Raw genomic sequence first — 11,489 nt, forward strand, 5'->3', positions numbered from 1 at the left:
TTGCTACCCCAGCCTTCGATTACCCATCTAGACAGTGACGAGCCTTCGGAAAACACTACATTTTATTTCCGATGGTATGAGATATCGGGTTTAAGTCCGCGACATAAACCCGCCCCTCTGCTCCACATGACCAACGACAAGGTAAACCGCTATCAAATCACACATATCAAGTCCAAGCAGTCAGCCTTCCCCCAATGTCACACAACATAGCTTACCTTACCTACCTTATGCTTAATATCCCCTCTCCCACCCGCACAAGGACCTTGCCACAAAGGCCCGATGACAACACACATATAAGGACCCCCCAAACCGTTACACCAAAACGGTTGTGAGAAACACCCCAGGCAGCGACATAGTTGTAGAGGGCATCAGGGTTACACAGCAGATAAAAGCCCGTATCTTCTACCCACCTTTCCTATAGAATGATGATATCTATGTTGCTGTATAACCACGTGTAAATATCTCGCCAACGACACTGCCCTAGAAATATATGTCCGGACTACAGCTGTTACATCGTCAAGACCCTTGCAGCAAAGCCAAGACCACGACTCTGATAACCCCCAATCTCAACACTCTCACCAGAGCCTCATTCTTGTAACACAAAACAACGACAATGACCACGTACAAGAATCATATCCGCTCAATTCACATCCTGCCTACCCCCGCCCCACCTATCAATTCAATCTCAACGCGCTCAATCATCCTCCTCCTCAACCCTAGTCCTCTTACTCCTCCTATCCCCCTCCTCCTGCTGCAATCCATACCCCCTCTTCCCCGATCTCGCCGCCGCCGCAGCAGCAGCAGTCTCCTGCTGCACCTCCGACAAAAACTTGTCAACATTAAACGGATCACTAGTATCCTTCTCAAACTGCACCGGCCCCTCCCTCGGCTCATTGTCCTCCGTCCCCTTGAACTTTCCCCTCCCCAGCGCCTCCCCAAACCTATTCCCCTTGCTTATCCTGTCCATCGCCCTATCCCCAGCCCCCTCATCATCATCATCCTGATTAACCCTCGGTCTATAAATCGAATTAACCGCATCCTGCGCCGCAAAAAGCGGCTTGTCATACGGGTTATCCTCATTGAACCCACTGCTAAACCCGCTCGATTGGTTGAAAAGCCGCGAGTCGTACATCCCCTCCTTGGACTGCGTCGGCTTGGCCAGACCGAGAGCAATCTTTTCCGAAATGTCGCGGTCCATCTCGCGGGCCATGACCTGAGCCCTCCTCTCGGCACCCATGCGTGACTGCCTGAGCTTCCGCTCTTCCTCCTTGAGCCTCTCCTTCCGAGCCTCCCTCCTCGCACGCTCAGAGCTGTCGCTTTCCGAGCCAGAATAGTCAGAGCCGCTGTAAGACCGGGACCTAGACCGAGACCCAGATTGGGAGCGAGATGACCGTCTCCTGCTGCCACCCCCCGCCCTGTCGGCGCGGGCCTGTTGTGCCAGCTGACGAAGATTCTCCTCCTTTTGCAACCGCTCCTTCTCCGCTAGCCTCTGCTGCATCATGGCGCGCTGCCGTACCTCTTCTCTGGCGTGTCTATCAGCCACGAAGAGGGCTTCGGAAAATTGAGCAAACTTGTCGTTGATCTGAACATCCTGGAGGTTGCGACCATCGGCGGCCAACCTCTTGTCAAGAGGAACAGTGAAACCCTTCGAGTTCTTCCAGAGCGAAACAGGGGGGGGGATACGCCACGCCTCCTGGTCCTCAGCCGTCAGTTTCCTCGGTGGCGAATGCATAACCGGCGGCGGCGGCGTCGGTGGTCCCCTCGGGATCTTCTTGTGCTTGAACTTGGGCGGCTCCATCGGATCCGCCTGCCTCTCCACCACCTTGATGATCCTCTCCTGCTTCTTGGAACTATCCCCCATCTGCGACGACGGCGTGTACTTGACAAACGTCGGGTCCCTCCTCCCATTCACGTTCACATTCTTGGGCTTTTGCGCCGCAACCGCACCGCTGACCAGCTTGGCGAGGGCATTCTTCGTCCTTTCGGCCGTCTCCTGTACCGTCTCCTGGCTAGGTCTCGAGAGGTCCAACTCGCCCGCCTCGGCACGCTGTCGTAGTGGAATCAGGTCCTTGAACGAAGTGTGAATGATGCGGTCTTTGCTGTGCCCTTGGCGCGCGATGGCGGAGTAATCGACCTTGCCCTCGCTGTTGACTTGCACCACGAGCGCATTGGAAGTTGACGCGCCATCGCCTTTGCCCCAGGGGTATTGCGCGACGGGGATTTCAGGAAACGCGCCGCCATCGCCGAAATCCTCGGGCGCGCGAGGACGCCAACCTGCTCGGTTTCCATATGGGGGTGGTCCTGTTCTCTGTGGAGGAGAACAGCTGTTAGTAACCGGAATGGGTACAAAATTCAATGCAATGTCGAGCTGGCTGACCTTTAGGACGAGCTGTGTGCTGTCGATTTCGTTGGCACCGACGATCCGAGGGCCGCGCTGCTGTGCCCGTAACTCTTCATCTTCGCCTGTATATTTTGGTTTTGGAAGGGCCTGAGTGAGGCCAGATGCTATCGAAACCATCGTTGTTTATTTTGGAGTTGTTCGCGGTGACGGGCTGTCGCGATACTGAGGTTTGACGGAGTGGAGATTCTGGTCTTAAATCTTGAAAAGTTCCAGGTGCTGTCGCAGCGAGGACAGAGAGGACGCAGAGCAGGCTGGAGAGGCTTATCGTATTTTTCTTATCGGGTCTTGGCACTAACAGTGGCCCGCGCTTCCAATCCATCCACAGTGTTCAAGATGAACTGCAAGGTCAACCTGACCTCGGTAACAATATCAAGGAAACAAGTTCAAAGGTTGAGTCTTGAAATTACAATCATCACACGTTTCCCGTATTCTACCAGACACTATAACCCAGAAAATGCGATATCACGCCGAAAAGAGACAAACAAGGACCACCAGATATAAATAACCCACCCCTTCACAAGACCCATGAGCCACCCCTATGATACATAATCCTCATAGCAAGACATGCCCAATTCGTCAAGTTATACGCCCGGTCCAGACCAAACACGCTTTTATTTTTGCATTCCAAAAAAAGACAACACCCCTCATACGTAGCCCTTCCGCGCACCCTGGAAGAAGAAGCGGACAATAAACACCTGCAGAGCTCCCATGGCCATGATCATCAGAATCTGGACGATGCTGAAGTTGACGATTCTTTGTTCTGTGCTGCGGACGGTGCTGAAGTTGCGGTTCTCACGGGTGCGGAAGTATTTCTGGTTGCGGGTGATGGTGGACAGCTGGCCCGAGAGCTTGAACAGGGACTCCTCGAGGGCTGATGTTTGTTCCGGTGACGAGCCCTGCTTCGAGGGAATGGTAACGCGCGCTTCGTTCTCGACCTAAAGTGCAAAGAGTAGATGTCAGTATATGCGCTGCGGTTTGCAGGTGAAGGGCCAGGGGTATGGCTTACAGCAATCTCAAAGTCGACAAACTTCTCGGTGTATGTGCTCATCTCGTTATTGAAACAGAACGAGTATTCGCCAACCTCCCTGGCGGTGAAGACAAAGTCTCCCTGCCTCTCCTTCTGGCCATCCATGATGTATTTCCCATTGGGACCCGTCACTTCGTAATCGATATCGAAGGAACCACCGGATTGCACCTATAGAACCGTGTGAGTATCACCGCCAGAGAGTAAGTAGTCCAGAGTCCAACGATAGGTGCGCATACGGCAAAGTAAAAGGCAATCTTCTCGTCCTTGTTCTGTGTTGCTGTGTAGAAGCACGCCCTCTCGTTCGCATGAACCTTGTAGGTCAGGGCTGTGGCGACGACCTGGCTGGCCAGTAGGCCCAAGAGACCGCACGAAAGCAATGGCAGCTGCATGGTGAGCCGGCTGTGTGTTTTCGAGAAGAAGTGTCGTCGAGATGCTGCTGCTGGTATCGCAACGCTTCGGCTCGGCTTCAGGACAAGTCTCAATCGCGCGCGCCGGACCCTGCCACTCAGAGCCAACACCTCAGCCAATTGCCAAAGCGCTGAGCTGGACACTTTTGGCCGGAACAACCAAGTTCCTGGCCCGCTCCCATCCAGGGCGCCAGCTGCGGCAGGGGGCCCATGCACACCTGGCCCAAGCTCTATCCTGGTTCTTGGCCAACCACCGGGGTTTTGTTCCGCCCAGTGACATCAGCGGAATTAGTTGCGTTAAGAGCCTGAAGCTGGTGCACGCGCGGTGAGGCCTGTTTCTTCAGAGCCCGAATTTACACATATTCTTCCTTCTCATATTTACCTAGACCAAGTGACTGTTTGTTGAGTTCTTCTTGCTGGGAAACCGTTTGTTGTGGCCGGCCTTGCAATTTCAATTCCTACCGGCCATATTTGTCGAGACCCGCCATGACCCATCAAATTTCATAGTGACGACACAGACTGAGAAACTCATAGAAAACACAATTACCCAGTCGTTATTTGAGTGAACCTCGCTACAGAGGGCATATCTCAAGATGACGATACCACAAACGAAAGTCGCGACAGCGACATCGGTCGCTATCAGGGCACTCAGTTACTTCTTTTTACGATGGGTAAGTGGGGGCGAAGCACAGCTACGAGGATCAAGACCATTCACTAACTACCTCTGGGATATCTAGGCTCTTGCTCCTGTAAGTAAACGATTATGCATTGCTGATTAGATGGAGCGAGTTTCTGACAGAGGGGTGATAGCCATTTCCCGCCCTTATCTTTGCGTTATTCGCTGTCTACCTGCCATCATTTGTGTCGGGATATCTGCATGAGCCAAAGCAGGAACTAGTTGATCAAGTTGATGTCACAGTAACGGACATTCCAATCGAGGTTGAGGTTCCCGAGAATGGCAGGAGAAACCGCGGGACCGAAAAGCTGGTGGCCGAACAGGTGGCTGTTGAGGAGACCCTCACGATCGAAGACAGACCCCTGAACCCCTTAAAGACACTGCTCTCTGGTGCCCCCAACCCGCGGAGTTTGCTTCTGTCAGCTACCACGCTTCTCATCAACGCTATCTGCGTCGGCATGGTCGCTGACCGTCTGTTCACCGAGCGCTATCACACTGGCGATGACCTCTCTTTTGCCAGACTCGGCTTTGTCTCTGAACATGAGGCCAAGCTTCTCATTAGAGAGCCAGACCAGTCCAAGATGCCCGTCACCGTCGAAGTACACATCAAGGACCCGGTGGCGCCTTTTGACAACCCCCTGTGGCAGAGCGCTGGTGGTATCAAGTTCACCACCAACGAAACCGACTACACCGCCGTTGTTCCCATCCCCCTCCGGAACTCCAAGATGCGCACCTACCAATGGCGCACCTCGAACAACCACACCGGAGAGTTCACCACCCCTCCTCCCGTCGGCCACGCTGAAGAGGCCACCACCGGCCCCTTCACCTTCCTCTCCACCTCCTGCATCGTCTCCCGACTCCCTTACTCGCCGTTTGACCACCCCTTGGCCATCCCAGGCTTCCGCTACCTCGCCAAGGTCCTCCCCACCCTCAACGCGCAATTCATGCTCTTCCTGGGAGATTTCATCTACGCCGACGTGCCCCGCTACTGGGGAAGTTCAAAGTCTGACTACAGGCAAAAATACCGCCAGGTCTACGCCTCGCCCGACTGGCCTTCTGTCGGTCAAAACCTCAGCTGGATTCACACCCTCGACGACCACGAAATCGCCAACGACTGGTCCGCCAACTCGACGGGCGTCTACAAGGCGGCTTTTGACCCCTTTGAGCACTACCAAGCAGCTGCCAACCCTCCCCCGGCACGCAGAGCAGGCGGCATCGCCGCTCGCAAATCGGCGACGTATTACTCCTTCACCCAAGGTCCGGCGAGCTTTTTCCTGCTGGACACGAGGACGTTCCGGTCGGATAATCATCTTCCTGATACAGCCGAGGAACAAAAGACTATGCTTGGCCCTGAGCAGCTGGAGGACTTTTTGGCGTGGCTCAAGAAACCTGAGCCGAAAGGGGTCAAGTGGAAGATTGTGGCCAGCTCGGTGCCGTTTACGAAGAACTGGCCGGTTAACACTCAGGATACGTGGGGTGGGTTTTTGACGGAGAGGAGGAAGGTGCTGGAGGCGATGTGGGATGTTTCGAGGAGGGGGGTGGGGGTTGTGGTGCTTAGTGGGGATAGGCACGAGTTTGCTGCGACCAAGTTCCCGCCGCCGGTTCCCGTGCTGGTGGAGGGAGAGGGAGAGGGGGAAGTCCATGTGGAGGGGAGGGCGTGGCCGGAGGAGGCGACGGTGTGGGAGTTTTCGGCTAGTCCGTTGAGTCAGTTTTATAGTCCGGTTGGGACTTATAGGGAGAGGGATGGGGAGGATGTGATGGTCAAGTGAGTTTTTCCTTTTTCTTTTTTGTTTTTTTGTTGTTTTTTTTTTGTTTTTTTTGTTTTTTTTTGTTTTTTTTTTGTTTTTTTTTGTTTTTTTTTGTTTCTTGATGAGAATGTTGAGTGGCTAATGTGAGGTGGTGAGCAGGTATATTCATAAGGGAAACTCCAAGTTTGGAGCGATCACTATTGAGAATTTGGAGGGCGGTGATCAGAGCAGCTTGAAGTATAGGCTGTTTGTGGACGGGGAGGAGGTGTGGAACACGGTGCTTCTGTCGCCGAAGGGGGACCAGGCTCCGGCGAGGGGGTCGTTTTGGAGTAAGTTGATTGGTGCTTAGGATGGGGGTTGGTGATGATCTTGTGGAGATGAGATTATTTCCATGCGATATGATCGAAACATCTCGAGGAGGAGATCGAGAGGGGAATTTGCGGAGGACGCTATCTGATGATCTTATACACGAGAGAGGGGGTGCGCCAGAAGAGGTTATCTGTTGATGTTATACACAAGGGAGGGAGGCATATGGGACTTTGGAAGGAGAAGGACGTCTGGAGTTTGGTGATTTCTACGGTGGATGAGATATCTAGATCTAGTCAATACCTTGCTTTTCTGCTTGGAACACCGACCGTCGTGAAGCAGGATAAAAGAGGGACCCTTTGTCGCCTCTAGAGCACAGCGAACCCTAACCCGTGATATATACCTCGTTGGTGGAGAACAACGACATGCCCGACATGCCGCTCAGCAACACCACCTAGATATAGGCCCTCCGTTTAACCGACAGAGCAACAGGTTTGAGCAACTTGAATAAACCCTTTGTCTTGATAATATCTCAAGAAACAACTCATCATGGGTTCCTCACTTCGTGTCACCACCCCTACTGCCAGCAACCCTCTCTCTCTCCCATTCCAACTCTCATCTGCCGAGGTTCTACGAAACAGGACAGGAACGAGCGAATGATCCGGTTTTCTTGGCGGAGCCGGCTCCGTCACTTGTAAACCTGCGGTTAAGCTCGGCGCTCTTGTTATAATAAGCAAGCGGACGTGGAAACATCCAAAGTCATATGATGCTTTAAATCTCACTGTAACTGACTAACTGTCGATACGCAAATTTTTAGTTTTTTTGGGGAATTATTTTGTAACACAATTTCTCCAAAAATGAAGTCATTCCTAGCTTTGAGGCCAGTTTTGTTTAAAAGGGAACTGCTGCTTGCTGCTGCAAGGTGAGTGAAACATTGATCGATTTGAGGGAGGGGGTGGAGGGAGCTCATTCGTTAACGACACATGCGCGCAGCAGCCGTGGGAGGTCTTTTGCACTGTACACTGCCGCTGCCACCACCAGTCAGAACAGAGTCAAGCTCAGTGTGAGAGGGTACAGTACGAAGAAGAGTGTGAGTGTTGGGGGTGGTGGGCTCAAGGTGGAGGTTGAGGGGGGGAGGAAGAAGAGGGAGAGTTTGTAAGTCGCGAGGATAATATGATATGGTTGAGATGCTGATGATAGTTCTTGTTCTTGTCTTATTTAGGCCGTACTTTTGGTTGAGGTGAGTATATGCACCTCTTTTCGGCTGAGCGACCTGCAATGCACAGAAGGACGACTGAACGACCTGCAGGGACAACTGCCGGTGCGCGAGCTGCATTAATCAGGATACGAGGCAGAGGAATTTCAATACTTTTGCGGTGAGTCTTCTTGATGGCCTTTTGGGAGGGAGACAAATTTTTGCTGATGAAAATGAATGGTGGGTAGATTCCTGCGGATATCAAACCTGAGAGTGTTAGCTCGACGGCGGAGGGGGTTGCTGTCAAGTGTTTGTGATCTCTTACCCCCTCCTTCTTGAACACGTTTGGCATGCTGATGGGGAGATGTTAGGGTCCGACGGCCATGAGAGCAATTATGACTGGGATTTCATCCAGCACTACGTGAAGGAGGACAAGAGGGACAGAAGCGTCACCCAGGAGTACGTCCTCATCTCAAACCCCAAAAAGATCGAGCTAACACTCCCCAAGCCAGCACTACTGGGGCGCGGAAATAGCCTCCAACCCACCCACCGTCTCCTACAACGAAGTGATGAACTCTGACCAAGGCGTGGCCGACCTCACAGCAAAGATCGTGAGTTCTCCCCTCCCCCCTTCCCTTCCCCCTTCCACACATGATACTTACACTTCCTCCCTCAGCAAAAATACGGCTTCTCCTTCATCTCCTCCACCCCCTCCCACGACCCGGACCCAACCCGCCAGGTCCTCGAGCGCATCGCCTTCATCCGCCTGACCCACTACGGCGGCTTCTACGACTTCATCCCCGACCTCGCCATGGCCGACACGGCCTACACCAACCTCGCCCTCCCCGCCCACACGGACAACACTTACTTCACCGATCCCTCCGGCCTCCAAGCGTTCCACCTCCTCTCTCACACCCCTCCCCCGGGTGTTTCTGCCGAGACCGTCCAGGGCGGTGCTTCCTTGTTGGTGGACGGTTTCAACGCCGCCAAGGTGTTGAAAAAGGAGGACCCAAAGGCGTACGAGATTTTGACTCAAGTCCGACTGCCCTGGCATGCGAGCGGGAACGCGGGGATTACGATCACCCCGGATAGGTTGTATCCCGTGTTGGAGGTGGTGGATGGGGAGCTGGGGAGGGTGAGGTGGAATAATGATGATAGGGGGGTTGTGCCGTTTGGGGAGGGGTATACTCCCGAGGAGTGGTATGGGGCGGCGAGGAAGTGGGATGAGATGCTGAGGAGGAGGGAGAGTGAGTATTGGGTGCAGTTGACGCCGGGGAGGGTGCTTGGTGAGGTCTTTGATGCTCTTAACTAGGGGGGGGGAAGAGATATGCTAACGATGCTGGGGTAGTGTTTGACAACTGGAGGGTTATGCATGGGAGGAGTGCGTTTGAGGGGATTAGGAGGATTTGTGGGGCTTATAGTAAGTTCTCTTTGGTTGTCTTGTTTCTATTGTTTGGTTTATGGTATGCTGATGGGTTGGAAATAGTCAACAGAGACGATTGGATCTCGAGATGGAGAAACACCAACTTTGACAGGAAGAAGGTGTTGGACAGTGTAATCGGGTAGAGTGGTGCCGAGGGGGTTAGGTATCAATTTCTTAGGGCCAGCCCGAACCAGATACAAATCCCAGGGTCTGGTATGCATGCGCTGTAACGTTTGACTACATTTGATTGCTTGACAGGATTGACAAGTCAGTTCGATGTGAGCTTGCATTTACCCCACCTCCGCATCGACTGACAGCTACCTATTTACCCGGCTGTTGTGTGTTTTCTTAATGCCATCTGGCAGACGTTTGAAGCTCTCGACTTGAGTTTCCCCGGGAACTTTTGGAGACACTTTCCATGTACTTAGTTTAAAGGCTAAAGTTATAAAATCGATAATTCCATAGATATCGGCCCTTCCCGCTCAACTCCAGTCCCCGGATTTACCCCTCGATCCCCACGCTCCACACCCATGGAGCCAGAAACAAAGACAACCCAAGGCCACGAATGGCATCATTGTGCATATGGGTATTGCCCACGAATCTTTGGGCACCATCCGCGGTATTCACGTAACCAAGCTCCACAAGACTTCGGAATCTGGCAAGGGGATCCGTCTTCCCCTCCACTTCTTGATCGAGTTTCCGCGCTGGACAGCTGGCAGCAGGGCAGCTGGACAAGCAGTAACAGACAAGATAGGTACAACGTAGCCGGGTAAGGGTATGTAGGTATCCATCCGTTTCGAGGGACCATAGGAGCCGACATGGTCTCCGAAGGTAATCTGCGGGGTTGGCTGTGTGTGTGTGTGTGTGTGTGTGTGTGTCCCTGGCCGAGATAGGTAGCTCCGCCTCGATCTTTGTAGATCTGCCTCGTCCCCCCTTTTCTTTTTTTCTTTTTTTTTCTTTTTTTCTTTTTTTCTCCGTTTCCTGCTTCTAGTTACTCAGTTCGAGATCAACAAACTCACCAAACTTCAAAATGTCCCACGTTTCCCCAGCTGGGCTCTTCGCCCACGACTCTACCGCTCCTCCTGCCAGCAACAGAGTTCTGCCTCTGTTTTCCCTCGCTGGAAAGACCGCCATCGTCTCGGGCGCCACAGCTGGTATCGGTTACGCTGTTGCTCAGGGGTTCGCCGAAGCGGGCGCCAACGTGGCGATATGGTACAACTCCAAGAAGGAGCAGGCTGAGGCTGCCGCAGCCGAGATCGAGAAGGACTTTGGCGTCAAGTGTAAGCCCCTTTCTCAGTCACCTACCTTCACCACCATGGAAACCTAACACACAACCCTCCCAAACAGGCAAAGCCTACCAAGTAAACGTCGCCTCCTTCCCCGCCGTCTCCTCGGCCATCAACGACCACATCCTCCCCGAGTTCAACTCCCGCCTCGACATCTTCGTCGCCAACTCGGGCATCGCCTGGGAGGACGGCCCCATGCTCGACGGCGTGGCCGAGGACCGCATCAAGCGCTACAAGGAAATCATCGACACCAACCTCGACGGCACCTTCTACTGCGCCAGAGTGGCCGGGGAGATCTTCCGCCGGCAGAAGCAAGAGGGGCTCGAGGGGTTCACCTACGGCAGCTTCATTGCTACGGCGAGCATGAGCGGGAGCATTGTGAACATCCCCCAGCTGCAGACGGCGTATAATGCGAGCAAGGCGGGCGTGATTCACTTGGTCAAGAGTCTGGCGGTGGAGTGGGTTGGTTTCGCGAGGGCGAACACGGTGAGCCCGGGGTACATTGTTACGGAGATTAGCAAGTTTTGCGATGAGGGGACGAAGAGGGCTTGGAGGGATAAGATTCCGATGGGGAGGGAGGGGATGCCGAATGAGTTGAAGGGGGCGTATTTGTATCTGGCGAGCGATGCGGCTTCGTATACTACGGGGATTGATTTGGTGGTGGATGGTGGGTATTGCGCTCCTTGAGGGGCTTCATAGAGAAACAGAGTTCGGTTTCTGATGTTCAATGCTCGGACTTGATCTGGTGTAAGTCAATGGACTGGTGCCAACTGGCAGTCAGCTGCTGCCGGTGAACCCCTAATATATGCCTTGGCAAGCCAGATACCAGACCGACCCAACCTCACCGCTGAGGCTCCAAAAGTTTGGAGCCTTGTGCTACCTGCCGATAACGTTCTCTCAATTCGGGCACGCGATAGCATTTACATCAAGTTGCCTGTGCCCCGTGTCTACCTCCAGTGTTCCAGACGTATTTACTTGACAAAAGACTCTCTGTTTGGGCCTTCTGAATGGGCCAGACCC

The 11,489-nt window shown here is 53.4% G+C and overlaps 5 protein-coding genes across 5 annotated transcripts; 3 read left to right on the forward strand and 2 right to left on the reverse strand.

Annotated features, from left to right (window-relative positions):
* Positions 1 to 694: 694 nt before the first annotated feature.
* Positions 695 to 2,518, reverse strand: PODANS_2_11730 (uncharacterized protein; the record flags this gene model as incomplete). The annotated part of the gene is made up of 2 exons (XM_001911954.1): positions 695 to 2,308; positions 2,378 to 2,518. The coding sequence occupies 2 exons, from the start codon at positions 2,516 to 2,518 to the stop codon at positions 695 to 697; spliced, it is 1,755 nt and encodes a 584-aa protein (XP_001911989.1).
* A 527-nt stretch (positions 2,519 to 3,045) lies between these two features.
* On the reverse strand, positions 3,046 to 3,817 carry PODANS_2_11740 (uncharacterized protein; the record flags this gene model as incomplete). The annotated part of the gene is made up of 3 exons (XM_001911955.1): positions 3,046 to 3,336; positions 3,408 to 3,596; positions 3,665 to 3,817. The coding sequence occupies 3 exons, from the start codon at positions 3,815 to 3,817 to the stop codon at positions 3,046 to 3,048; spliced, it is 633 nt and encodes a 210-aa protein (XP_001911990.1).
* Positions 3,818 to 4,428: 611 nt separating this feature from the next.
* On the forward strand, positions 4,429 to 6,608 carry PODANS_2_11750 (uncharacterized protein; the record flags this gene model as incomplete). The annotated part of the gene is made up of 3 exons (XM_001911956.1): positions 4,429 to 4,506; positions 4,646 to 6,276; positions 6,419 to 6,608. 3 exons carry the CDS (start codon positions 4,429 to 4,431, stop codon positions 6,606 to 6,608), a joined length of 1,899 nt encoding a protein of 632 aa, XP_001911991.1.
* Positions 6,609 to 8,124: 1,516 nt separating this feature from the next.
* Positions 8,125 to 9,326, forward strand: PODANS_2_11760 (uncharacterized protein; the record flags this gene model as incomplete). Its single annotated transcript, XM_001911957.1, has 5 exons — positions 8,125 to 8,219; positions 8,269 to 8,326; positions 8,437 to 9,046; positions 9,109 to 9,180; positions 9,247 to 9,326. The coding sequence occupies 5 exons, from the start codon at positions 8,125 to 8,127 to the stop codon at positions 9,324 to 9,326; spliced, it is 915 nt and encodes a 304-aa protein (XP_001911992.1).
* An 887-nt stretch (positions 9,327 to 10,213) lies between these two features.
* Positions 10,214 to 11,156, forward strand: PODANS_2_11770 (uncharacterized protein; the record flags this gene model as incomplete). Its single annotated transcript, XM_001911958.1, has 2 exons — positions 10,214 to 10,463; positions 10,531 to 11,156. 2 exons carry the CDS (start codon positions 10,214 to 10,216, stop codon positions 11,154 to 11,156), a joined length of 876 nt encoding a protein of 291 aa, XP_001911993.1.
* Between the last annotated feature and the right edge of the window lie 333 nt (positions 11,157 to 11,489).

Source organism: Podospora anserina, chromosome 2 (genome assembly GCF_000226545.1).
Source record: "Podospora anserina S mat+ genomic DNA chromosome 2, supercontig 2".
NCBI classification, from domain to species: Eukaryota; Fungi; Ascomycota; class Sordariomycetes; order Sordariales; family Podosporaceae; genus Podospora; species Podospora anserina.